This window comes from Polyergus mexicanus, unplaced genomic scaffold, assembly GCF_030449975.1.
Source record: "Polyergus mexicanus isolate NDT 795.1 unplaced genomic scaffold, iyPolMexi1.0 SCAF_5, whole genome shotgun sequence".
NCBI classification, from domain to species: domain Eukaryota; kingdom Metazoa; phylum Arthropoda; class Insecta; order Hymenoptera; family Formicidae; genus Polyergus; species Polyergus mexicanus.
In genome coordinates, this window is record NW_027223325.1 from 539,502 (window position 1) to 565,264 (window position 25,763).

A 25,763-nucleotide genomic window follows, 5' to 3' on the forward strand; every position below is an offset into this window, starting at 1 on the left:
ATTATATTCTTCTAACAATTATTTTATCGCAACATTTCGAACAATTTCGAAGTTCCCAGATTTGTATTTTGCAATGTAACACATATTTTTATTAGTATAATTTTTTTTATAGACTAAATATGCAAAAGCTTGAAAAGTACCCAAGATCAAAATTCAAATATGTCAATGAGACTTACACGTGGCAAAAATTCGAATTGAGATAAAGTTTTCACTATTTATCGGTCTTTTTCTTTTTTTCAAAATATAAATGTATTGCATTCTTTCAAACTAAAGATGATATTAATTAGAGGTATTCTTAAATTTCGCGCGTGTGGTGCGCAAAGTTAGAAATTACTTTCACACAATTAGTTGAATGTGACTGTGAAACTCTTTCGACTGATCGATCAATCGCTTGTGCGATTCATCGATTTGCATAGTCAACATTTGCCCTCGTGGAGGTAGTCTTTTCCGATTTCCGGTATGCTAGCTCTATCGTCCATTTTTCCTGACACGCGCAATGGAGATAGAGCCATCTTGTTCCAGAGTCCGACGTGGCGGCCGGACTGCCAGGCGACTTGCGATTCGACATGATTTTACGTAAGTATATATCACATTAATGTTTACGTTCTCAGCGTCGTTTGTCCGTCGATAATGATGAAAATGCTCTGTCGAGAACAATACGAAACTTTGCATCTCGGATACAATCGAACGACGCCTCGGAGAGCCGACCGCGCCGCGTGTCCGCCAAAGCAATTTTTACATTAATCGTTATCTGTTCGAGGTTTTTAACGATGTACAATTTTAATACTATATATTCATCGAACATCATTCGAAACGATTGTGCCGAAAGATTTGCGATTATGCTTATTAGCGTTGTAATTAATTCATCGCAACCTCGCCGGATGTAACCGCGCGAGTACGGTTTCAAAAAGCGTGCTTCAAAAAATATAATATATACAAGATATTATTTGTTATCATTTAATTTATTATTATATTATTGCAAAGATATGCACATAATAAAATTTAACTCGATATAATATAATAAAAGTAAAGAGTGATGGTATTTTATGATATACAATATATTAATTTGTGGCAAGCATTTATGTATATTATGCTTATCATAAATTCAGTTTAAAAAAAAATAAGTGCAATGTATTTTGGTATTATACATTTTTTTTTTAGCTGCTGTGCTACCGCTAGTATTGGTGGTGCTATGTGCGCACTCTACATTCTCAGAAGTCTCACAGTCGACAAGTTCGTATTTGTCGGTAGCTGATAGAATACGTTTGAAGAGCATACTCGAACCGGGATTTCAGCTACAAGATGTACCTATGGTATATTATGCTACCAATGGATACAAACTCCTTGGAGAAGCTATACCAAAAATAGATGTAATTTTCCTTTTTCACAAGCTTTACATGTAATATTTCATGTTTGAAAAATATTCGATATATATAAATTATTATATGATGAAAAAAAGCTATATTGAGATTCCATGATTATTTGATTAGTCTTTCTGATTGTAATATTTTCTTCTTACTATAATGTATAATGTCTTAAATTATTATATTGATAGTTTGTTTTTGTTTAGGCTATCTGCAAGTATTTAATAAAATCCAATGGAGAAAATATCACACCTGAAACAGCATTTTACCTTGTCTCTACATGGAAAGCTATTGGAGACTGTCAAGAGTTTCCTACAAACGTTGTGACAAAGGTAATCAATCAATGTTACTGATCAAAAGACAATGTTTATGATATTTATATAACACACAATGATGTCTTTATAATACTTTCGTTCTACTGTACAAAGAATGAAGATAACAATTATCACTGAATTAAAAAATCTTGGAAATTATTATAAATAATTATAAATAATATTTGTACCACATGCTATTATATGGCAGATTTTTATTTGTACAGGTATTGACTAATGTTATACAAAAGGATACTTCTACACTCTCTGATCTGTATTATGCAGTGAGTGGCTTAACAGCTTTATCACAAAAGATACCTGCTGCCAGAATTGATAAGTTAGTGAAATTAATACAAGCTGCTTTACGGAAGGATGATAGCCTGTGGAAGTAAGTTATTGTATGTTACCGTTTTTTAAAAGATATATATATATATATATTAGCATTAATAATTAAAAAATTATATTATAATTGTAATGATGTTAATAAAACTTTCGTTCTACTGAATGTGAATGAAGACAGCAATTAGCACTGAACAAAATATCTTGAAAATTCTAAATTCTTGTTATTTCTATTTTGAATACGAGTGGTAATTTAATAATAAATTTTATATTATTAGCTTGGGATACACATTCCATATTGCTGCGGACATAGGTGCACCAGCTGCATTTGCTTTTGATCGTATTGAGGATGCTGTGATACAGGCTGACGAAGTGGATGGCCAATATTTGCAATTTGAGGGTGGTCTTTCTATCACGAGTACGACACTTAATCTTCTTCTATATATAATTTTGGGAGTTAATTGATTTTTTATTTAATTATAAAATTGATTCTTATAGGTTTCCTTATCAATGGTATTTTTAAATTGTCTACTTCATTGAAAAAAAAGCCACCACTAAACTTTCAACAAACAGTTAAATTCGGCAACTATCTTCTCTCACGACGTTCTGTGCAAACCACGAAAGGCGTCGCAACCTTATTATCGTCTTTAACCACTTTGGTAGTTGACAGCCCCGAAAAGCCTGTTTGCATAATTTTGGCCGATGGAGGAATTGTCATCTCTAATGAGCAACCATTGGTCACAGTTAAAGTTTGCGATATTCTTGGTCAGGCACTGCCAACTGTGCCTAAGGTTGTTGCAAATTCCGCCACGAGAGTGGGAGATGATGTTGTTATCCTTAGCAATGAGAATTTGCAACCGTCTATAACAGACAAGTAAGCATCTTCCATTATAAATATACTTGATCCCCAATACTTTACTGGATCAGTCTTTCCATGCTGACATCAGCTATACCTTGGGGCATAGCGATAGTTGTTGAATAATCCCTTTAACCTTTTTTTAAATATAATCAAGGTTAAGAAATTCAACAAACAATTTTCTAATTTTTGTCATTCTATATTAGAATCTAACGTTTTGTGTCTATTTATAGGACTCTGTTTACGATGAATCTTATGAATGTAAAACCCGATCGCGGTTTTTATAAGATATCGATAACCGCGGCTTCGGTCACGAATATAATTACGGTAAAGGTCTTGTCTGAAGCGATATTAGACTACCTGGAAATCGGAACCGGCGATGCTGATCAAACCACTCAGCCAAAACTTACAAGGTATTTATTATATTATATACTAGATTTTATATATGTTCAAGATTCTATATTTATTGTCTTAAATTTCTAATGATGATTTCATCAATTTCAGAGTACATACAGAGTCTCCCTCCGGCAAACTTGAACATAAAATAGAAGCCGATTCGCAGCAGAAGCTAGTCATGCGTTTTTTGTTGCGCGACTCGACGAATAAGAAACCGATGCGCGTGCATCAAGCCTTCGTACGCCTTACATCCGTTTCTGCATCTACTAGTGATAAGCGAGGTCATGAAATTTTTTTCGTTGCCGAGCCTGATGCTGCTCACGTTTATAAATTCGACATGGTAAATTTTCAAGCGCTTGTATCTCTTTAAACAAAGATTTTATCTTTGTATACATTATATCTTCCTCTTTTGATGTTTATATAATTTCGTAAATAATATTGTAGCCGGTTGGAACAGCAGCTGCAAATTTCGGTCACCAGAGCGGAGATTATAACATGGAATTAATCATTGGCGATGCCGTGATCAATAATCCATTCCAATTCAACATTGGTACGGTGACTCTGAAATTTCCCGAATTGACCTCGACGGAGGGTGCCGATAAGAGTGCCTCTTATAAGCAAAAGTCAAATATGTATACTACTAAACCAGAAATAAAGGTAATTTTCTTGTGCATTTATGTATACGCCAATGCTCGTTAGTGACAAAGTTTCTTCGATAATTTTGTCACTTCCAAAACATTGGCAGAGGATTATCACGTCAAAGTCAATATAATATATTCACAAAAATTATCATATAGTGCAATATTTTTTGTACTTTGACGAACACTAATTCCTGGTTGAAAAATTGTTGTTGAAGCATTTCTCCAGAAATTTATTTTTAATTTCAGCACATGTTTCGCGAGCCTGAACGCAGACCACCAGCGTTCGTATCGAACTTGTTTACAGGGTTGTGCTTGGCACCAGTTCTACTATTATTGATTTTATGGGCTCGACTCGGTATCAATATCTCAAACTTCCCTTTGTCTCTCAGCGCGATTACATTCCATCTTGGATTAGGAGGTAAATGTTAATTATCTGATAGTATACACATTAATATATGATAAAAATAGCACGATAAATAAAAATTGAAAGAATTTGAACAATTTTGTCAAAAACAATAATTAAGAATATTGTAATGTAGTAATGTGTAATAAGCCTGATATTGCTTGACAGATGATAGCATACAGTCTATCTGTTTTCATCAGGCACATAGCAAATTGTGATATTTTCGCAAATGTGATTATATTCCTCATCATATTTGTAGCCCAAAATTCACTACAAAAATCTATATTAATAAGTTATGGCAGGGATACACAGATGCGAATATAACCATGATTATTTTATTTTCAGGAATCTTTGTGTTGTTCGGCATTTTCTGGTTGAAGCTCAATATGTTTGTCACGTTGCGATATTTACTCGGTTTTGGCGTTGTTACGTTCCTCGCTGGCAATAAGATGCTATCTCAGATAGCACACAGGCATAAATCGTCACGTTAATTTATGTTTATATGTATATCTAAGTGTTTGCAGTTTAAAGTGCATAATAAATTAAATATAAGACTGCCATTAGCAAGCTCCAAACGGCCAATCAAACTCGTTGAAGTGGTAGAAACATCGTTGAGTTGTTCTTTCACCTGTCATAGATGTACATAAATCATAAAATATATATAATCGTTTATTTTATTTTATTACACTGAATACTGATTACGTTTCACATAAGTTCTAATAATTACAGATCAATATCATGAAGAAATGAGATGAATAAGATTGTAGATAAATGATGTAAGTTGCAGATCATTGAATTTGCACCTATGATAAAAGAATAAGTAGCAGATATAATTTTTTTGTCACAATTGAAAATTATTAAATTATTTTGTACTTTTTTCATTTTTCTCTCTTCTTGCATTATATAAGATCTGATATATGCACGTAGACGATTTGCCTCTTCTTTTAATCTATCCCTTTCCAATCGCAATTGCATAGTGATTATTTGCGCGGAGCCAAGTCGTCGCCAAAAATTTGTTAGATCTTGAAAATCTTCAATCTATATTTCAGATGTTTCTTAAAAATTCTATATTTCTATCTTACATATTTTTGTATGGTGAAATTAACCTGGCGGGATATATCCCAATCTGATATAGTCTGATCTGATAAAGAAGGTGACGAGTTGTCCAGCTTCGTATGACCAGGAAACGGAATTATTTTTTCACGTTGCGTTTCATACTTACTACAGATTTGCATGAGCGCGAGCAATCGTTTACCTTTCGTCGCAAGATCTTTTAAATGTTTTATCGTCTTGTTGTATTCAATCGACAATATCTTCAATTGGTCTTTGTCTTTCGTCTGTTCTGAAATTGTTTCACATTTTTCAATATTGAATTCTTATGATTTATTTTTTCTTTTTATCAATGATTATGATAATATTTTTGTTTAATAGAAAGTGTGCATGAACACGCACCTGAAATAAAACGGGTTTTCACGGACCAGTAAGCTTTTTGGAAGAAATCATGTTCATCCAAAATTTCAGAAATTTCTGTCTTAGCCGAAGCATCGTACGTGGCTATTTTGCCTCGAAACTTTCGTATCTCTTCGAAAAGATTCGTTGTTCGTAACAATTGTTGTGCGATCACTTGCTGATCCTTTTCGTCTTTCTCTTTGAGTGCCTCGTAATATTTTTGACGATCCTTGGTTTCTATAATGATGTCATATTGATTAATATTAGCTTGCACTGAAGAGAAACAGAAATTTGACTTTAACATAAAATTAATTTGCATTTGATAGATATGTGTGGTTACAGATCCATAGACCGTCATTTCGAAGATTATAGTTATTTATATTTAATCAAAATTATGTTAAGCATAAATGTTTTCTTAATTTATTTATTCTAATAATTTTAAATTCTGTACAAGTTGTTTTCTCACGCTTACTATTTTGATAATCTGATAGAACCCGTCGCAGATCTTCCCAGAAGCTTCGCAATTGATTTTCAAGTTGAGCCGCAGAAATTCTGCGAATATCCTTACTGTCTTCCACAAATGCATCGATCTTGCCTTTCAAAGATATAATTATTTTAATATATTAATAAAAATTAAATATTTTTGTGTAACTAATTGTGTAATTGGATTAAAATCTTGCATAAATTTATATGACGCATTTCATTTCGGAAATATTTTTATTTCATGCTTTTTGTCAAAATTCGCCTTCATTAATTGAATCACCAATATATGAATAAAATAAAATAAATAACTTCAAATTCATCAATCAATTGTATTTGATATATGTTAAATTAATCGAAACAAAAGAAATTTTGATGTAATGCAAAGATTAATAATAACACCTAATGCAATGCTCTTGGCATTGTTTAATGATTCTTCTAATTGTTGTTGTACACCGTGAGTGATTAATTGCAACAAGATTTCGTCTTCGTTCTGCTGATGATAGATTTTGCCGATTTCAGCGTCCGTTTGATCAAGCGTTTCATTTAAGATTTTTCGATAATTCCTTTCTTCGCATTGCATTTTCTTCATGTACGTTCCCAATAATCGATCTATGATTTCAGTGTGTGATCTTATATTTCTTTGATATTGCTCTTCGCTCTCGGCAAACTCGTCCATCAAAAAGCTTATCCTAAAAAATATAAAGATCTTGCTAAAGAATATGCAAATTTTCTAAGGAAATATCGACTCCCAGATTCTCATCATCAAGTGAATCATATTAAATATTAAGATCTTTCTTTGAAACACTGGAATTTTTTATCAAAGCAGTTATTAATCTGTTTGTGTTCTTTGAATATTTTTCTTCTCTTCTGAAAATGCGAATAAATTAAAGATATATTGTAAATGTTAAGTGATAAAATATTCTCTTAATCACCAATTCGTGAATCTTTTAATTTTTAATAGAATTCCCTTGTGAAATTGCTTGCCAATCTATCTAAATTTAACATTTATAGTGACCTGTAGTCCTTGATGTCGAGAGCTCGATCGAAGTTACGCCACGCAATTTCCGCATCCTCCGCAATCTGCGGCATTTTGATTCTCATCATCATCTCTCGCCATAATGTGCGGTAACGCTTTGTATTTAAAGCACCGAGTTCGATTTCGCGCATCATATGTTCTCTTCTCAATTTTTGAGCATGTTCCTCAGCTTCGCGTTGCCTCTGTTCCTTGATCCATTGTGCTTTTTCCAACGTAATCAGTCTCTCTTCTCGTTCTTCATTTAAAGCAGTTACCTTTTTTTTATCATACAAGTTACTTTTGAAATTTTTTTCTGAAGCAGAACTTTGACTCATATAAATTTGCATTTCAAAAATAGAAAATTTACTTTTATTTTATTCTTTACTTGAATTTATTTTTAGTACTTTAATATGTAAATTAACACGATTTATAAATCAATATAATCTTATTTTGCAATGTTTACTATTCTTCTGCATGAAAAGGACTTTTTCAAAATGTAATGATTAAAAATTACACTTAGTCTCACTCACCGCTCGACGCATTTTTTTAAAGCCACGTTGTAATTAGATAAGGTTGTATGCGTAATTTCGTGTAAAATTTTTAGGCTAAATTTTTCTACGTAAGACATGTTTCTCGTGATTCTCTTATTTTATTTTTCGTTTTTTTTTTTTTAGTTCTTAAAAGAGTAGGAAGAGTATTCTAACAAAATTCTAAAAATTGAGATTTACTTATTTTAATTTAAAAATTATTTATGATAAAAAAATAATATTGCAGCTGGCCAAGAAATATTTTTATGTAATTTCAAAAGCCTTTTTTTTTTAAATTCGCATACTTGTTTTTATAATTTGTATATATTTTGTCGATCTGTAACAAAAAAATAATCATTGTCAGACACACCTCTTTTAATTGAAATAGAAATAGATTTATCCGCGCTTAATTGATCATCGATCAAATATCTTTCAAGGTATGTTGCTATGAAAATAGCTAACAACAGAGGAAACGGGAAAGTTAAGTCATTTAGCAGAAATCATGATGGTATAATTAAATTAGCATCTCACTTTTACGATATGTAAAATGGCTGGCTCATTAATGGCGAGGTCACGTTATACATATATAGATCGATTTGCATAGAAAAAATACATGTGGCACACCTTTCTAACAAAGAATCTTATTTTATTATTACGTAATTGAAATGCCTTGTCTAGATTATCTAAGTGTGTCTGAATTGTTCTGATTAATGTCATTATTAGCGTAATTAGCACTTTTGTTGCAATATTAATCCCTTTTATACGTTTTTAGTCGTAGATAATGAAAAAAAAAAAAAAAAAAATTAATGATCTAAACGAAATCCGGAATTCCCTGGAGATCCTTATGCTAATTCTCGTATAGCATTTACTATGGATTATGTAAAGATATGGAGATGCGCCTGTTCATGTCAAGATCACGATGAACGTAATTCATTTGCGCAAATAAATAAGTTTAATTTCTTTCTGTTTCTCTTCTCGCAAATTGCCTTTCGTTTATTATTTAATAAATTATTATTAAAAGATTTGAATATTCATAAAAAATACTTCAGTATAATAATTTCCATATGAGTTCAGAAAAAGATTTATATGCAAATAAAGTTTCGCATTATTTAAAATTAATTCACTCGCTACTGCACTTACACACTTGACTATGTAGCGTACAGAAATGTAAATATCTAGGAAGCACTATGTAATGTCGACGTATCCTGAAAGTTAATGGCTATGTTGAAACAATGCCTGAGGATTGCGAGGAAGTTTCATTCAGCGAGATTTTAAAGTCGGAATTGCTGTCGAGTCACTGGATGGGTTCAATGTCAGCACGTAAGGAAATGAATTCCCGCCCAATTCAGGCGATTCAGAAATCAAGGGAATAAGAGAGGACAAACAAGCGATCAGCGGCAACAGGTCTTGGCTTTCGATAGGTAAGAGAGATGTTTGGATATACATTCACAGATACGAAGATGTAACGTCTTCCCGTGGAATTTGGCGTAAGGTTTCCGGTAGTAGGGGCAACAGTCTGATCTTATCGTATAAAAGTCTTTGGAACCAGTGCTTTGGAAAGAGTCATCCTCCACCCGAAAACGTGATCTCAACAAGGTACGTGGTACATGATCGTACGGTGTAATGAGAGGCTCATAACTTTTTTAGTTTTCCAAGATTCGTGATAATAAAATCTCTCACAGAGAGTGCAGGTTTCAACGAATTGACTAGATGTACTTTTATTTCCATGTTAAATTAGAGATGTTAAATTTCGTTACGCACTTTTATCTGAAAACAATATATAAGAATACAATATTGAAAAAGTTTGGAGAAGAGTGAGTGGTGACTTTTTTTGTGTTTTTGATTATGTGGTGATAAGCACCGTTGAATCTTTCAAATAAGGAAGCTTTACATAAACAAATTTTGAGATAAATTTTATTACAAATTACCTTCTCAATTTTAATATTCGAATCACAAATTAATTCGCTATTAAATAATATTCGATATTTTTAGTTTTTATTTTTTTGCCCCTTTCTGACAGCTCTCCTCATATCTCTTTTAGAAATGAAGTACATTATAGTGCTGGCTGCTGTAGCGGCCGTGATCTACGCTCAAGCGGAGCCTGCCGACAAGTCCGCACCGCAGCAGACGGTGATAGTACCTACGTCGGACATTATTCCGCCGGCAATATCACAAGTAGCAACGAGCGAAGTAGCCGAAGCGCAAACACGTAATAAGAGAGCGCCAATCCTCCTGGGGAAGGCACTTTTGGGCGGTGCTCTTCTCGGTAAAGCCGCTCTCGGCGCCGGAGTTCTGGGTGCCGGTGTCCTCGGTGCGGGAGCCTTGGGTGCGGGAGCCTTGGGTGCGGGAGCCTTGGGTGCGGGAGTCCTCGGTGCTGGATTATACAAGGCTAAATAGTGAGTTGTTTATCTCTGAAAGTATATACTTTATGTATTTTTAAAAGAACAAATGTCCAAGAAAAATGAGAACAAAGTTGCATTCGCATTAGATTTATTAGCTTAAAGTTATAGTAAAGTTATAGTAGGACAATTGGCAAAATAGCAAGTACAATTAAAGTTGTCAGTCTTTGTTAATTTGTTTGACGACGCCAATTCTCAAGTATTGAAATTGGTCGTTCGTTTATGACAATTAAATTAATGTTAATTGATACGTGTAAAAATTTTATACACTTTTACTTTTCGAAAAATTTCACCAAGATTTGCGTATCATCGCTATTAGCTCAATTCTCATGACGCTAATCAAATTTTACTACATCGAAAGTTCTAGCTAAAGATATTAGAGCAAAAGTGTCAAATACTTGTCGGTAAGATTGCGAAATTCTTTCTTTTTAGCTATGGTCGCGGATACGGTGGATACGGCTATGGTGGATACTATCCCAATTATCATTATCACAGCTATCCCTATTATAATAGTTATCCCCGCTATTACGGAGCAGGCTACGGCTGGTAAATTGATTCCGATTTCACAATGCATCATGTAAGTTTGATATATATTCTATTAAAATTTTAAACTTCTATATATTTGTTTTATGCTGGAAATCGTTATTTTTCAATATAGTTAATATTTCAATCAAGTTTAATTAAGAAATACAGTATATATTTCTATCAATAAAAATAATGTATAATATTTCTCCTAAAAAGAAAATATTAATTCTTTTTTTTAAGCAAACAATTACGGAGGTAGAAATACTTTTGTATGATTCATTCTGTATAGCTTAAAATCAATATAATAATCGATATATTTTCTTGCAGATCTCGTTAATGCAAACAGAATTATCTGCCATACAATTTACCGCCATTTCTTGTGGATCATTATTTATATATTAATAACCAAAACTACTACTTCTTTTTACGCAAATATTTGTATCGCTCGATATTTGTACATTTTTTTATATGTTTAGAAGCAAAATGTGTTGGAGAGAAAAGCGAAATTAGATGTATTACAACACATGTTTTTAATATTGTTTGTAACAAAAGTTCTAAATAAAACCAGGCCGTTCATTACTATCAATCCATCTTTTACTGACTCTTCAAAAATTATTTTCGCTGGTAAAAATATATTCTTTTACATTTTAAATATTTAGTAAAAAAATACAATAAAAAATATATATATATATATTGTACATATTTACATATATATAGATGTATCATGTATTTAATAAAATACATACATAAACACGCAGTCTAAAGACCTAATATATCTAATTTTGCTAATCTGTATTGTCGTGTTTGAGTATTCCTGACAAGAACAATGTTAGACTTTTTACTAACAATTTCGAGTAACGAGGGTAATGTGACATACCCGATGCCAATACCTTTTGCATGGCTGAATGAAAGACCACCTATGGTTACATATCCCATAACCTCTCTATCGCAGGAATAACGAACTTCTGTACATTTTGGGAGATACAATTTTGACATTCTTACCGATTGATTTGATATAATTTTGCGATGTACCGAGATCGACGTATATTCAATCGCTTTTGAACTGGCAATAGATTTCTTCAATAACTTCAACACATTATCTTGAAATGTTTTCTTTCGTTGAACTCTTTGCCGTCTTAATCGTTTCAATAGCGCCAAGTGATTTTTACGTAGCATTTTACGGGACTTTTCATTCGGATCGGTGTGACATTTTTCGACAGGACCAACCCACTTTTTATTATTTTCAAACTTTTGCATATCTTCGTGCGTTGGTATGCATATAATCGCAAACTTCTTCGGCGATCCTTTCCCTACCATAGATAATTGGACATTTACTAAGCAGTTTTTATATTCATCAAAATCTTCGAAATTGAACTGTGCATTCTGGGCAGTTGATTTGAACTTTGCATTCTTAACAGATTTAACAGGATGAATTCCCGTTTGTAAAAGTGATAAAATCTCGCGATTTCTTAGAACGTAAAAATTTTCGAGTTCTGACCAGCCCTTGGTTAAATTTTTCCAATCACAGAAGAAAGGACTACAAATGCCAAATTTGACATAGTTAACTCTTCTATTTGGTGGATAACGGAAATATTTATTAATTAGTTCCTCCTTTGAAATCAATGCCTCCCTTGTGTAAGCGGGACTGTTGGGATCGTCAATGTCGGGTACGTTTAGCTGTAAACTTTCAAAAGCTATCAATCTGGATTCTCGAAGTGCACCCACTCTTGCACATCGTATTATAAATGCAAGCCAAAATGGCATTGCCCATCCAGATGGTATAATAATATCTATGCTGGATCCTAAACCTGTTAACAATATTTTTATAAATGCAATTGAGAAATAATGGATTTAAAATTCCATAATATTTTATATATTATAAATAATGGTCAATTATATTTATTAATTATATTTATTACATACCTGTAATAGTTCCCGGCTTCTGAATAAGAAGTATCGGTATTTTTGCCATTATGTCTTTGTTAAAGTATTGGTCATTTGCCATACCAGGTACAAGACATTCACTTCTAAGTTTGTTAATTGTGCTTGTGGATACACAAGAATTGCTTACAATATGGCGTATTTGTGCATCCCAAATAGGAGAACAATTTGAATCAGTTGGTAGCTGATAAACTGACTTTAATTGAGAAAACGTTGTCTCTGATTTACATTTTGTCCTTTTTTCAGGTAAATAAAAGCGCGGATCTAAAACGATTAATCCAATAATCATATTTGTTGGTAGAAGATTCGGTGATCCCAAAAACTTCATTGATTGCCACAACTGCTCCTGTATCTTAAAAGCTTCTATATTTTCTCTTTTTTTATAATATGCAGTATACCACAATTTTTTCCCAAGATCTTGTATATTCAAATCTTGGAAAATTGAGGTATTTTCTTTATTTTCGTCAATCGCCATTCTTTCAATAGGTTGCGTAGAGATAGTGTTGTCTATTGATATCTTGTTTGCCTCTAATTTTTCATTACTTAACGTGCTATCTTGTTCTTTTGTAATAATGCGATTCATCTCTGGATCAAAATCCAGCTCGGTTAAAGATGGTATTTGTAATGCTTCTTTTAATATATTCAAAGCCAGTGGCCCGTGGAGTCGAAATCTATTTAATGCATTTCTTAATACAATCATTTTACAACCTGCATCATTTGTGTACAAGTAATTTAAATCGTGCGTAATATCGGTCGTATTTCGTTCAGCATTATTCTGTTTAAATTCGAAACTCGATATAATCTCACTAAGAAAATCATTATAAAAAGCAGGATGTACCCATATCCAAATAGTTCTAATACCTGCCTCACTTGGCCTCCAAAAAAAATGCACATTACCAATAGGAAAATGTGGATAACCATTCTTTTTAAAGAACATTAAAGTACCTTCCCTATGACCATTGGTGTATATTTTTGCAGCAAAAGTTAATGTCGATGGATTACAATGTGTTTTCAAAGTTGTTTTCAACAAACTTTCTTCTCCTATTATTTCGATACAGGTATAATAAGAAATATCTTGTAAAAGACAGTGTTTTGTTACAGCTCTGTAATTGGCTCTAAAGCATTTGTCGTTTGAATAATTTGCAATTCTATATCCCCATTTGTCGATCATGTGAAAACGTTTTGCATGCCAGATATGAGTTTCTAACCAGATTTGATTACGTTGTCTGCGGCTGTACTCAGAAAGTAGATTGCGTGGTCTTCTACGATATTTTCTGGATGGTCGTTTATTCGTTGATGGTAAATTTTGGCCTTTTGCCATTTGTGCTGAATGTGCCTCTCGCAATCTACGCGGCAGTCTTTTAACGTTGTGAGACATGACACGCCTACGCATATATATAGGAAGCTTTTGAAATATTAACTTGTTTTGTTTAGGATTTTCTGTAATAAAAATTTTTTTTATTATTTTAATTATAATCGAACCTTAAGATTTCATCATTGAATTATAACTTTGCTTGTGAGAAATAATTTATAAAAAGAAAGGTTTTACTTTATTCATCAATAGCATCAAACTTTGCAGTCTTTAATTTTGAATCGTTTAAAACTAAAAAATTATCAGGTGATAAAGCATAATACTAAAAGGATGAAAATTTACATGGAAGATTATATTTAAATATTGCATTGCAATATGTATGTATGTACATACCAATCGAAGATGTCATCGCAGAAATTTCACGGGCTCGTGAAGAGACGAATTGCATAATAGATACTTCATGTGGGAGTGACTCGGATCCTCCCAAAAACTCATCAAACTGTTTCTTCCTTTCTGCCATAGTGTTCGAGTTCGTGTAAAACTTTTCACGTTTTCGCGCCTAAGGAAAATTTATATAATCGCTAATCCCCGCGCTGCACTGATTCTTCTTCTTCTTTGTTTGATTGGCACCGGTTAGGTCGCTGCACTGATTGAATGGACCACATAACCACAATGTGTTTTCTCTAGCACATACGCTACAGTTCATGTAGACAGGTAACTCGGAACGTTTGCGCGGCAACAGAAGATGCAACAGCCAATCAACTTATCGCTTTTTTATAAGAACGAAAAATTGATTGGCTATTTTTTCTGCCTAGATTCATTATCTGTATTCTATCTAGATAGACCTTTATTTGATTAATTGTAAGAAAAATTCTGAGAAGGTAATCAATTACGTGACCATCTAAATGGGCGCGTTCGGCAGAAAAAGCGCTCAGTTATCATTTTGTCAACATTCGACGTTGATTTGTTGGTTCTAAAAGTAAGAGCCAATCATGTTCGATTGCTACTGAGCTGTTTTCTCTGTTGAACGCGCCCATAGAGCATAATGGGTGCGTTCAGGAGACACAATCGTTGAGTGGCAATCGAACATGATTGGTTCTTACTTCTAGAACCAACAAATCAAAGTCGAGTGTTGACAAGACGATGCTCAACAGTTGTGTTTTCTGAACGCGCCCGATGATGTGAATGGAACGTGATTGAAACTCCATTTTGAAATTTCAAATTTTACTAGTGTCATACCGTAACGTGCGATGATACGGAGCCGGCAATCCTAGGTTGATAAGGAAATTGTGATATCATCGACATTCGCAAAAGATTGTGGAGGTAAAGCGATAATCTGGATCACGTTCTACGGACTTAGCCGGCAGCTATAGACGTATAATTTATGCCGGCAGGATTAATCAGCATTAATCAGATGACGCAAGAAACGTCAGGCACATGTAAGAAGAAGGTTAGGTTAGGTATAACTAAGATACTGTTATATACAGTTTGTTAATTATTACATGGCGTGCTACAAAAAACAAACCTATCTCGATGTCACGTGTATTGTCTTTTTGTTCCCGCGATATACCGCGTTGATGACGACTCATTTTTAGAGTCTCCCTTAATAAAATTTTATATTACATTAATGTAGATTTTAAAGTGTGCATGGGTATGAGAGACACTTTACGAGATGAATAAAGCAAGTAATATGTCATCAAACATTGACTTGGACGATCCAAGATTTCGTATTAAACCGTATCAGCAAATTGTGGCTGCTTGCACTGGTGCATTTATTACGTCGGTGTTTGGTAAGTTTCTCTATCTGCTGATACATTGATTTAATAAAAATGTTTGTTATTTTGTATGTAGACGCATCCTATATAAAATAGGAAAAAGACTAGAGTAAATTGTGTCAATATATTCAAAATATTATGCTATTTTGAAATCATATATTGTAATTTGATAAGGATCGCAAGATTAAATTATTTCTGTTCTGCAATTATAAATTAATACAATATATATATAGATTTTTTATTTTTGAATTATATAAAGAACATATTTATATAATAATTTATTAATTATATGTAATTTTTAAACGGCAAATTAAATATAAATCAAAATTTAAAAATATTTATATACTTTTAATGACACTCTTAGTGACTCCTTTGGATGTTGTAAAAATACGTCTTCAAACGCAGCAGAAAGCGATGCTTTCAAACAAATGTTTTTTATATTGCAATGGTTTGATGGATCATTTGTGTCCTTGCGCAAATGGTAAAATGCCCGAATGGATGAGAAGGAATGGAAAATTCAATGGAACAGTGGTATGCTATAATTGTGTGTAGTACAATTTAATACAATGTTCAATATTTCAATCTCTTAGTTCATTTTTTTTTTTTTTTTAGGATGCTTTGATCAAAATAAGTAAAACAGAAGGTATAATATCATTATGGAGTGGTTTGAGTCCCACTCTTGTTTTAGCTATACCTGCAACTGTTGTATACTTTGTTTCCTATGAACAATTGAGATTATATCTCAAGGTGAAAATGCATTTTGATATTTTTTCCTGTCTTATTTACAAATATGGGACATAGAAATTCTAGACGTGAAATATTTTGTATTATTATTAATAATGTAACGATATCGTTTTTAGGATACATATAACAGAGAGTTTAGAAAAAAAGGTAGCAATGTTGAACAACCCTTTTGGATTCCTGTCTTAGCTGGTGGTACAGCACGGATTTGGGCTGCGACATTGGTGAGTCCATTGGAGTTGATAAGAACAAAAATGCAATCACAGAAACTGAGTTATGCAGGTAAGGTAAACAAAATTAATTATGTAGATGTAAAATTAAATTCTTCTGAAGAGCGAGAGAGAGAGAGAGAATGCTTGACATAAAGTTTTAACAACTTCAATGCTTTATGTGTATTCTAGAAATAACACAAGCAATGAAAACAGTTGTGAAATATAGTGGTGTTTCTGGTTTATGGATGGGATTGAGTACAACACTTCTTCGTGATGTTCCTTTTAGTGCTATATATTGGTTGAATTATGAGACTATAAAGAAGATTTTCTACACTTCGCAGCAAACTTTTAGTTTTAATCTAGCAGCAGGCGCTGTAGCTGGATCTGTATGTATTTTCTCTGAAAATATTTTTCATTATTATATTTAATATATTATTGTCTTAACATGCAACATTACACAGATAGCAGCAGTTTTCACTATTCCATTTGATGTAGTAAAGACGCACAGGCAAATTGAAATGGGTGAAAAGGAAATTTATTCAGGTAAATATTATGTACAATGAACACATTTCACTATAAGAATTTGATTAGTATGAATTTGTATCTAGTTTTGTATAAAAATTTGCATTTAGTCTTGTATGTTTGTCACAGAAATTTTATAATAATAATTGGAATAAGAATATAAGCAAAGAAACTATATTGCAAAATATGTAATTATAAATTTTTAGATAAACCTATTCGAAGTAGCAATACATGGTCCATAATACAGAGGATTTATCATCAGAATGGATTGAAGGGTTTATTCACAGGATTAACACCACGTTTGGTAAAAGTAGCCCCAGCTTGTGCAATTATGATCGCAACTTTCGAACATGGCAAACATTTCTTCCAATTGTATAATGCTAGAAAAGCCATTGGATTTGAGATGGAACACGATGTACATTTATTGCAACATAAACCTAGTAGTGCAGAATGATGTGTTTGCCATAGCAAATTGTACAAATCCACAATAAAATTATGTTATTTAATTAATTTAATTTCTTATTTTGTATATAATGTATTTATTAATTTAAATTAATTAACATCATATATATATATACAAAATAAAATAAGAAACTAATACTATAAATTTATATGATCTCATTCTTTCTCGATCTTTTTCATTTACATTTGAATAGGATAAAAAATACCATATACATAGCATTGTCAATATATCGTTATATATCTTACATATTCATGTAATTGTGGATGATTTTTTTATTTTTATATACTTGATATAGCTGTACAAATCAATCTAAATGAGTCTTAAAGTGCATAATTATGATTTGGCAATCAGAATAGTATTTGATGAATTTTATGTTTATTGATTGAAGGAATCTATAATAAATTTCAAACCTATAGATAACTACTTGGATAACAATAGGTGGATCTTATAATAAACTATTCTTATTGATTTTTACTTATAAGCAGTTAATACATCACACTTGATGAAATTATCATTTATCGTATATAACCGAATATATATATATATATATAATTAAGGAAAAAAAATTGGACAAATTCGACATTCGCATCGAAGCTTTACGTTGTATCGCACGTCAGCGATGTGGAGTCAAACGAGCGATTAAAGATCATCCGTAAATTCGTTCTTTTAAATCGCAGCGCGAATCACGACTTTACGAGACGGTCCGCAATTTTAAAAACGTAAATAAAGGGAGCTCGTTCGTCCCGAGGAAACGTCTCAGTGCCTGTACTGATCATATATCCGCCGCGAACGAATTGGTCTGCTCGGCTAAATTCGGTTGGTCGATAAAACTTCGGTGGGAAGCCACGAATAGGTCATCGCACGGAAGTCGGTCCGTTCCGTTGGTAGTCGCGCTCGAGATAGGTCGGATCCGTTCGCAGACGTTTTCGCACGCGCTCTAGCCTTCCACTCATACTCGACTTAACATTCCAAGGGCCGTCTCTCTGCGACACTGCTCTCTGGTAAGTACGACCGTCTGCTGCTTCGACAAGTGAGTAAAAAATCGATCGTGTCGTGATTCGGATAGTTCGTACGGAGAATAGGCAGCCTGCAATCATCAGCGATAATCATCGGGAACGCGAAGATCGGTCCGGTATATTGAATCGGTCGCGTTTTTATTCACTCGTCGATCGATTGCCGTGCGGGAATCTAGGGAGAGGGAGAAAGCGGCCATTTTCTACCGTAACGTGCGTGTCGCGAGTTCGCCGCCCGGCATTTGTCGTCGTCGTCGTCGTCGTCGTCGTCGGGATTCGATCGACGTACGGCATTCGCGTATCCTCTCGAAGCTGCTGGTCGCGGGCGAGCTTCAAGAGGTCGAGCGCTCGTAGCCTTGTAGGGGGGAATTAGCTCGCGAGAAATTGATCCCGACTTTGAGGAGGGCGTTACGTAATATTCGCTCTACCTACGGTTCGATTCCACCACGACTGTTTCGTCCGCGGCCAGCTTTTCACGAAGGTCGCGAGGGTAGCGAAGGTGCTGTCCTCTCGCGAGGCCTCTAATCGTGCGTATTTTCGGAATTTTTTTTCCAGGTTCCCTTGCGTTAAAAGTCTGCGAGACCTCTCACAGTACCACAGCAAACGTCATCATGTACGCCTGCAGCCGATTCATCGCGCCCGTCGCCAAATCCACCGTGAGTACAGGAACAAAAAGAAGGAAAGAAAAAAAAATTAATAATTTGTCTCCAAGACGAGATTTCGTACATGCGCGTATATATATATATATATATGTATGTAATATTATATAATGTCTCCTCTCTCCGCGCATTTTCTCGCACGTTTTATCCTCCCGTTACAGTTGGTCTCCGGCACCAAGACTTATCTACGGCCACTGAGCAGTGCCGTGATCAGTCACAGCCAGTACTTACAGCAGAATCAAATTCAGACACCAGTCAGTTTGGTGAGTAAATTATTGTTCTCTTATTTTTTTTTTTTTCTTCCCTCTCTCGCCCCCTGTACATTGCATAACTTTTCGAGATCAAGGTTATATAATTGGCGACCAGCGTCACCATCCGTGGCGAAGGTTTAGAGTCTAAAACAAATTGGGATATTTCCGGGATTTCCATATCTTTGTATCATTTGGAAAAAAATATTGGTCGCCGTTAGTCGCGTCTTTGGTCTCAAACTTGTGCAATAATTATATGGAAATTAAGATATCCAGATATTTTAGATATCGAGTAGCATCGATTATCAATTTTTTCAAGATTTGATAATATTTGAATAGATTCTAAGTCATGATTTTTGGCAAATATATATATATCTTAGCATAGAAGCGTTATTATAATTATTGATGCAACAATTGGAACAAATTTATTATTAAATATTTGATTTATATTCTGGAATAAATCTTCGATTAGCAAGACAGAGGGGGGCTACGAAACATAAATTTTGTTATATCCCTGAAACTATACGTATATCGAAATTATAAAACAAACCTTTTAAAAAAAGAATATTGTATCTATTTTATTGCGTATGATAAGAATTAATATCGATAATCTCTAACTTGTGGTATTTTGGTGCAGTCACCAATTGTGCGTAGCTTTCAAACTTCGACAGTCAGTCGTGACATAGATTCCGCTGCGAAATTCATTGGTGCTGGTGCTGCCACTGTGGGTGTAGCAGGATCTGGTACGTATTTGCAAAAGTACACAATTATCAATTGTCGAGGAGCACAATTTTGCACAATAGCATGAAAGATATTATTATATGAATTTGAATTGGTTATATAAAAATCTCTATAATTTATTATACAGTAATTATATATGTATACATGTTCAATGGATGCATACATGTTCATGCTCTCAGTTAATAACATGTTTAATTAATTTTCCTATAAGCGTTCTTATAAGAATTTTAATATACTTTTCAAATAATTAAAAATTTGTTGCAATTTTTATACATCCTTTTTTTATGCTTTTTTAAATATATTAATGCTTATGCTAAGGATATTTATATTCCTTCAGAAACACGATGTGTTAACTTTTTTTTTATATGGCGTGAATAATTGTATAATTAACAAAATATAAATTGAGTAGTATTATGTTTGTTTTAATTTCTTGTTTAAGTTTACATTGTTTTTAAAGAAGCATTATTTTATATTGTAGGGGTTGGTATCGGTTTGGTTTTTGGATCCTTAATAATTGGTTATGCACGTAATCCCTCCCTGAAACAGCAAGTTTTTAACTATGCCATCCTTGGATTCGCGCTATCCGAAGCAATGGGCCTCTTTTGCTTGATGATAGCGTTTCTCATACTATTTGCCTTTTGAACCCAATTCTCTCCCTGGACCAGATCCCTATTCATGGAAGTGAAGTTATTATAAATTTTTTTCATCTCCTATATATGTGCATAATCTGTAGGAAAATATATTGGATTTATATTGTTTTAATGTCTCGTTAAGTAAAATGCATGTTTATAGATTGTTATGTAATATGTTACATATGTACATGTACAGCGTGTGTCGCAAACATCAGTATTAGCAATAAAATCCTTTACTCTATTCACAAGATCCTACATATATTCCGTAACAGTCGACGAATTGCTATTCCAGGTGCCGGTATAGGATCCGTATTCGGTTCGCTAATCATCGGTTATGCCAGGAATCCTTCCCTGAAACAGCAACTATTCTCGTACGCCATTCTGGGCTTCGCCCTATCCGAGGCTATGGGTCTCTTCTGTCTTATGATGGCTTTCCTGCTCCTGTTCGCCTTCTAAGCCACAATATCTGCATAAGAAATTGCTGATATAGTTTTAGTGCGTCACTGCCAAGGCAACGTCGTCTGGCTCTATGGGAAAGGCGGCGGCTGTCTCTGGTGCGCGGGATGCCATGAAATCATTAGATAAGCTCAGATTTTCGTGGTGCGGTGGGATTACGACGGCGCGGCAATGAACAAGAGTTATAATTAAGAGCTATACATGTAGTTACATGTCATCGTTCGCGGATCGTCCCAGCCCCCTTCCAAATCTTCAGCTTGTTCGTAATCATTTCATGGCCTACTGTCTCATGTAGCGTAAAACTCACATTGTTATAAAATAATGGATTTCATTGTAACAAAAACGAATAAGACATTATTGAAAGTTAAAAGAAAAAAAGCGACAGCCTCATCCGCATACCTATGCACGTATATAGGTACTCATACTCCGTTATAGTATCCTATGCGAGTACATTTTTCGAAAAAATCTTGTTACTTTGAAGGGTTCATCATTGTTGTGCCGTCGCGTATGCACGTTGTTGAGATAACTCTTGACGATAAAAAAAAAAGAAAACCAAAACTGTACAGTGATACCGAATAAACATCTTTGTCGTGAAAATATGGATTTTTATAAATACTTGTTTGCACAATTTCCTTTTCTGCCGCCTCTTTTCAGATTCAAAGAAATTTTGTAATAAATCGAATCTGCTCTCTTATATACACTACATGGTTATATAAAGTTTATATGTATAAAAATAAGCTTTTTTGTATAATACGTAATAATTATTACTTAAGTAATTAAATGTACTTGAAATGTAAAATTTTGTCTGAAGCTTCTATAATAATGGTTTAATGTGTTGCAAGAATGAAAGTTATAATAATAGAAAAGATAATAAATTGATCGGAGAGAGAGAGAGAGAGAGTACAGTTATAAAAAAATATCTTACTGTAGCGTTATAATAATATAATGTATTAAGAAGTAATTTATTTTTAATTAAGATATATCTACATTTAATTATATAATCAAAGTTACCGGTTCATATTCTAAGCAACAAGAGTTATTATTCAATGGTACGTATATAAGCAATATGCGCATTATAACATTCAAGAGATCTTCTCTCTCTCTCTCTCTCTTAATATAAATAAAACTCTTTCTCAATTTCTTTTATTTATTTTTTTTCTTTTTATTAATCAAGATCCACAAGTACTATATATACAACTTTATAAGAGTTTAAAGATGTCCTGTTGTTATATTTCAGAAAATTTGCTAACATAATACATACTCGATTACGATTACAAATCTTCCATAATGGATTTACGAAGTTGTGATTATACAACAAAGGCATATTTGAAACTGAAATGCATTTAATCTAAATTATATATATGCATGGAAATATAATATCATTTACACACAATGTGATGAAAAAATCACAAAACATTTGAAGAATTATTATGAATATAACAAAATTAATATGTTGAATTAAAGTCATTAATGTAAAAAAATAATTCTTATAATTACTATTACTTCTTACATCAATTTTCACACATATGCTTGAACAGGTTTTGAGTACATTTAAATTATACATACAATTTATATTTTCACATTATTCAAAATAGATAATAATAATTATTAAATTTATTATATTCCTATGTATGCTCTTAAAGCAAAAATAATCCACTTTGGTTTTCATAATTAACTAATTTTCTTAATTCTTCTCAAGTTTGACATACACACATATGCAAGCATAAATTTTAAATATATATACATATGTGAATATATATTCATATTTTATTTTAAAATTATAAAATCTACATTATATAACATTCTATACTAAAAAATCTCCAGTTATATTAAAAAAAGATATTGATATATAATGGAATATCAATAAAAAATTAGTACAATGAAAAATTATTTTTAAGTAAAAGATGAAACTGCGAGTATTATAATAATCAAGTTCTCTCTTGTATCTCTTTCTTCCTCGTTGACAATTACTGACATAATTTAGCTCCTGTAAGATGATAAATATATAATTTATCAATAAAAAAAATCTTATGTGTTTATATTCGAATATTATTCAGACTCGAACTTCTCTCTGCGTGCATTAGAATCTATGAATTATAATCTCAATATTATGTATGTTGAGAAAATACATATGTTCAATTTTGGTATGTGTAACATTAACGGGAATTCTAAATGTGTGTAGTGTAATCGCAATATACAATTTCTATATTAAATCTATGCATTTTTAACATAAAGAATTATCAATGTAAATACATATCTTGATAATACCAAATATATATATTATCGTATTATCTGAATATCTCATACATGTTGAATATTTCTTATGACAGATTGAGAATTTTAAAATCTGTATTATAGTGTGATTGTACTATATATATACGTTTAAGAAATATTCTTAAACTTAGTCTCGCTAAGTAAAACCTATAGATTTTACTAAATTATTTGGTAGCATTTAATTGTTCCAATAAATTTTCCCTTTCTCGCAGACACGCCCATGCTTTCTCCTGATCCTTTCTTGTTAAGGATTCTTTATTTTGTTTGGTTTTAGTCAATTTCTTATAATGCTCTACTACCTCGTTGTCGGCGATGCTAATTTTCCGTTTTAACGCTTGCCTTTTACTTTCCTCCTGAGCTAAATTTAACAATCTTTTTAACTGTATAACATTGTGATTAGACAATGCAGAAAGTTCCTGTTGACATCTTTTAATCTCTGCGAGAATCTCATCATCATCTTGATTCTTTTTCTGTGCATCGGGTTCCAAGATTCCCTGCTCGACTAATTCCTTGAGCATTTGTGACTCCAAATTAATGGAATTCTGAATAGTCAGACCTCTCAAAACGGGTGAGTCCCTATCTCGGAATAATTTATTCTCTGTATTATTATTCCCGACATACCCTTGCTCCATTAGCGCAGAGACTAGTCGTTGAGTGAGAGGTCCTGCGATACCGTTAGTTTTCTTATCACCTTTGGATATCAAATGAGACATATCCGTACGATTCTTTCTCTTTTCCCTGTTTGGATTGGCCGCCTCTTCCTCTTGCGACAAATCGTTGTGCGCCCAAATTAAACTATAATGACGGCCCAGAGGTGGAATTTTCTTAAAATCGCTTATATCACCATGTGTAGCAATCAATTCTTCCAACAGTTTAATATCATCGGGCATAATGTCGGTGCAATAAGGATCCACTGATGCCCAGAACTTGTTGGGCGTATCGTTTTTCGGTAAAAGCAGTTTTGGCGCATCTGACTTAGACCCTTCTATCCTCGCAACTTCGTTTGTGTTTGATGTTACCTGACTGGCTGAACTTCTTACAGCCCTTTGCGTATAGAGTTTTGTGTACAGAGGCGGCTGACTTTTGGTGTTCACCTCTTTTGGTTTAAATTTTTCCTCACGTACTTTCTTATTGAGTAGAGGCACACTCTTTCCACTTTTCGATCTTCTGTCCCTACGTTCTTCCACCGACGACAAGTTGGCGATCTCGTCTTGAAGAGTGCGATGCCGTACAACGACCGCCGACAAGAGCGTCTCCAGTTCCAATTGCAGTGTGTCGAGATCTTCCATACCCACACCCTCTTCTGCCGTACGTTTTAGGATGTTGGTATACTTTGGCAGGTGTCGACTATTGTCAACAATCTTTAAAATTGCCTGAGACGTCGTTGGCTCTGGTGTTTCGGAATTCGTGTCGGTGTTTATTAGTGAAGACTGTGCAGTCTTTCCAGATTCGCGTACCTTGACAACAGCCTTCTTAGAACTCTGCTTTCCTTTTCCCGACATATTTTTGAACGATGAGAAATAATCAAGTTGTCAAGTTGTCACTTTAAAGACTGTTATTATATTTGTAATTAATTTGGTGAGCCCTCAAGCAGATATCATGTTACATCTGTAATTATTTAAAATTCGTCAAGAAATCTTCAGGAATTATAAGTGCTATTCTATCACTTACCTCAACTTATTTTGAAGCATAAAATATCTTGGTTATATATAAATAATAACAAAATTACATAGATTACAGGTTATAGATGTCCAATATTCATTGCCAGTACTGAAAATCTATAGTACATGTGACGTAAACTATAGATTTTCAGTACTGGCAGTGAATATCGGAACGCAGCCAGTATGGTAGGTGCATCCAGTAGCATGACCGTTCACTAGCGTTCAATAAGCAACTGCTCGTGATTGGTGTATATTTTTACAATCTAAAAGGTAAACCAATCATGAATAGCCGCTTAGTGAGCGGTCGTGCCACTGGATATACCCGAATCAATGATCAGTGATTCTCACAGAGTTCATACATACCAGGTATATAAATATGAAACCGGAATTTGCCCATAGATGGCC

At 33.4% G+C, this 25,763-nt stretch overlaps 7 protein-coding genes across 20 annotated transcripts; 4 read left to right on the plus strand and 3 right to left on the minus strand.

The window, feature by feature from the left end:
- The first annotated feature begins 468 nt into the window (after nt 1-468).
- Nucleotides 469-4,992, plus strand: Ostdelta (oligosaccharide transferase delta subunit). Its single transcript, XM_070296372.1, has 11 exons — nt 469-576; nt 1,162-1,370; nt 1,571-1,696; nt 1,903-2,063; nt 2,293-2,432; nt 2,513-2,888; nt 3,104-3,283; nt 3,375-3,606; nt 3,711-3,923; nt 4,154-4,325; nt 4,656-4,992. Exons 1-11 carry the CDS (start codon nt 567-569, stop codon nt 4,799-4,801), a joined length of 1,965 nt encoding a protein of 654 aa, XP_070152473.1. The 5' UTR covers nt 469-566; the 3' UTR covers nt 4,802-4,992.
- LOC138933236 (dynein regulatory complex subunit 2) lies at nt 4,679-7,592 on the minus strand. Its single transcript, XM_070295814.1, has 5 exons — nt 7,258-7,592; nt 6,642-6,931; nt 6,232-6,354; nt 5,763-5,996; nt 4,679-5,652 (listed from the first exon to the last, which is right to left on the minus strand). Exons 1-5 carry the CDS (start codon nt 7,590-7,592, stop codon nt 5,384-5,386), a joined length of 1,251 nt encoding a protein of 416 aa, XP_070151915.1. The 3' UTR covers nt 4,679-5,383.
- On the minus strand, nt 7,443-14,796 carry Pop1 (POP1 ribonuclease P/MRP subunit). 6 transcript variants are annotated; one of them, XR_011446990.1, is made up of 5 exons: nt 14,355-14,796; nt 12,632-14,089; nt 9,929-12,516; nt 7,788-8,121; nt 7,443-7,513 (listed from the first exon to the last, which is right to left on the minus strand). XR_011446990.1 is itself a non-coding variant. In XM_070296370.1 (3 exons), exons 1-3 carry the CDS (start codon nt 14,479-14,481, stop codon nt 11,468-11,470), a joined length of 2,634 nt encoding a protein of 877 aa, XP_070152471.1. In that variant the 5' UTR covers nt 14,482-14,796; the 3' UTR covers nt 9,580-11,467. The 6 variants fall into 6 exon arrangements, 1 of the variants encoding a protein (XP_070152471.1); XR_011446989.1 differs by having other exon boundaries at nt 7,498-7,570; nt 9,713-12,516; XR_011446992.1 differs by lacking the exons at nt 7,443-7,513; nt 7,788-8,121 and adding an exon at nt 8,150-9,551 and having other exon boundaries at nt 9,713-10,195; nt 11,711-12,516.
- Nucleotides 8,631-11,322, plus strand: LOC138933557 (elastin). 4 transcript variants are annotated; one of them, XM_070296375.1, is made up of 5 exons: nt 8,631-8,709; nt 8,964-9,380; nt 9,826-10,180; nt 10,616-10,760; nt 11,036-11,322. In XM_070296375.1, the coding sequence occupies exons 3-4, from the start codon at nt 9,828-9,830 to the stop codon at nt 10,731-10,733; spliced, it is 471 nt and encodes a 156-aa protein (XP_070152476.1). In that variant the 5' UTR covers nt 8,631-8,709; nt 8,964-9,380; nt 9,826-9,827; the 3' UTR covers nt 10,734-10,760; nt 11,036-11,322. The 4 variants fall into 4 exon arrangements, with proteins under 4 accessions (XP_070152476.1, XP_070152478.1, XP_070152477.1 ...); XM_070296377.1 differs by lacking the exon at nt 8,631-8,709 and having other exon boundaries at nt 8,847-9,205; nt 9,277-9,380; XM_070296376.1 differs by lacking the exon at nt 8,631-8,709 and having other exon boundaries at nt 8,847-9,380; nt 9,805-10,180.
- A 393-nt stretch (nt 14,797-15,189) lies between the features above and the next one.
- LOC138933149 (mitochondrial glutathione transporter SLC25A40) lies at nt 15,190-17,699 on the plus strand. Of its 4 annotated transcripts, none has more exons than XM_070295684.1 (8): nt 15,190-15,421; nt 15,595-15,751; nt 16,101-16,267; nt 16,349-16,483; nt 16,597-16,759; nt 16,879-17,075; nt 17,151-17,232; nt 17,418-17,699. In XM_070295684.1, the coding sequence occupies exons 2-8, from the start codon at nt 15,634-15,636 to the stop codon at nt 17,663-17,665; spliced, it is 1,110 nt and encodes a 369-aa protein (XP_070151785.1). In that variant the 5' UTR covers nt 15,190-15,421; nt 15,595-15,633; the 3' UTR covers nt 17,666-17,699. The 4 variants fall into 4 exon arrangements, with proteins under 4 accessions (XP_070151785.1, XP_070151786.1, XP_070151783.1 ...); XM_070295685.1 differs by having other exon boundaries at nt 15,190-15,416; XM_070295682.1 differs by having other exon boundaries at nt 15,190-15,411.
- Nucleotides 17,700-18,522: 823 nt separating this feature from the next.
- Nucleotides 18,523-22,020, plus strand: Atpsync (ATP synthase, subunit C). Of its 3 annotated transcripts, none has more exons than XM_070296379.1 (5): nt 18,523-18,704; nt 19,243-19,343; nt 19,508-19,609; nt 20,232-20,337; nt 21,260-22,020. In XM_070296379.1, the coding sequence occupies exons 2-5, from the start codon at nt 19,299-19,301 to the stop codon at nt 21,421-21,423; spliced, it is 417 nt and encodes a 138-aa protein (XP_070152480.1). In that variant the 5' UTR covers nt 18,523-18,704; nt 19,243-19,298; the 3' UTR covers nt 21,424-22,020. The 3 variants fall into 3 exon arrangements, with proteins under 3 accessions (XP_070152480.1, XP_070152479.1, XP_070152481.1); XM_070296378.1 differs by having other exon boundaries at nt 18,523-18,675; XM_070296380.1 differs by lacking the exon at nt 18,523-18,704 and adding an exon at nt 18,747-18,972.
- A 730-nt stretch (nt 22,021-22,750) lies between these two features.
- On the minus strand, nt 22,751-25,473 carry Ada3 (transcriptional adaptor 3). Its single transcript, XM_070296373.1, has 2 exons — nt 25,369-25,473; nt 22,751-25,305 (listed from the first exon to the last, which is right to left on the minus strand). Exon 2 carries the CDS (start codon nt 25,197-25,199, stop codon nt 23,862-23,864), a length of 1,338 nt encoding a protein of 445 aa, XP_070152474.1. The 5' UTR covers nt 25,200-25,305; nt 25,369-25,473; the 3' UTR covers nt 22,751-23,861.
- Nucleotides 25,474-25,763: the final 290 nt, after the last annotated feature.

Excerpts from the sequence above, each read along its gene's own strand:
- Pop1 (XM_070296370.1), bottom strand. The coding sequence starts at position 14,481 with ATGGCAGAAAGGAAGAAACAGTTTGATGAGTTTTTGGGAGGATCCGAG. Across the intron at positions 14,090-14,354 it reads TGCGATGACATCTTCGATTG|AAAATCCTAAACAAAACAAG; the intron begins GTATGTACATAC and ends TTTTTATTACAG. Across the intron at positions 12,517-12,631 it reads GAAGCCGGGAACTATTACAG|GTTTAGGATCCAGCATAGAT; the intron begins GTATGTAATAAA and ends TATTGTTAACAG.
- LOC138933236 (XM_070295814.1), bottom strand. The coding sequence starts at position 7,592 with ATGAGTCAAAGTTCTGCTTCAGAAAAAAATTTCAAAAGTAACTTGTAT. Across the intron at positions 6,355-6,641 it reads TGCCAAGAGCATTGCATTAG|GCAAGATCGATGCATTTGTG; the intron begins GTGTTATTATTA and ends TATCTTTGAAAG. Across the intron at positions 5,997-6,231 it reads TCTATCAGATTATCAAAATA|AAACCAAGGATCGTCAAAAA; the intron begins GTAAGCGTGAGA and ends ACATCATTATAG.
- Atpsync (XM_070296379.1), top strand. The coding sequence starts at position 19,299 with ATGTACGCCTGCAGCCGATTCATCGCGCCCGTCGCCAAATCCACC. Across the intron at positions 19,344-19,507 it reads CGCCCGTCGCCAAATCCACC|TTGGTCTCCGGCACCAAGAC; the intron begins GTGAGTACAGGA and ends CTCCCGTTACAG. Across the intron at positions 19,610-20,231 it reads TTCAGACACCAGTCAGTTTG|TCACCAATTGTGCGTAGCTT; the intron begins GTGAGTAAATTA and ends ATTTTGGTGCAG.
- Ada3 (XM_070296373.1), bottom strand. The coding sequence starts at position 25,199 with ATGTCGGGAAAAGGAAAGCAGAGTTCTAAGAAGGCTGTTGTCAAGGTA.
- LOC138933557 (XM_070296375.1), top strand. The coding sequence starts at position 9,828 with ATGAAGTACATTATAGTGCTGGCTGCTGTAGCGGCCGTGATCTACGCT. Across the intron at positions 10,181-10,615 it reads GGATTATACAAGGCTAAATA|CTATGGTCGCGGATACGGTG; the intron begins GTGAGTTGTTTA and ends CTTTCTTTTTAG.
- LOC138933149 (XM_070295684.1), top strand. The coding sequence starts at position 15,634 with ATGAATAAAGCAAGTAATATGTCATCAAACATTGACTTGGACGATCCA. Across the intron at positions 15,752-16,100 it reads ATTTATTACGTCGGTGTTTG|TGACTCCTTTGGATGTTGTA; the intron begins GTAAGTTTCTCT and ends TGACACTCTTAG. Across the intron at positions 17,233-17,417 it reads TGAAAAGGAAATTTATTCAG|ATAAACCTATTCGAAGTAGC; the intron begins GTAAATATTATG and ends ATAAATTTTTAG.
- Ostdelta (XM_070296372.1), top strand. Across the intron at positions 1,697-1,902 it reads CTACAAACGTTGTGACAAAG|GTATTGACTAATGTTATACA; the intron begins GTAATCAATCAA and ends TTATTTGTACAG. Across the intron at positions 3,924-4,153 it reads CTACTAAACCAGAAATAAAG|CACATGTTTCGCGAGCCTGA; the intron begins GTAATTTTCTTG and ends TTTTAATTTCAG.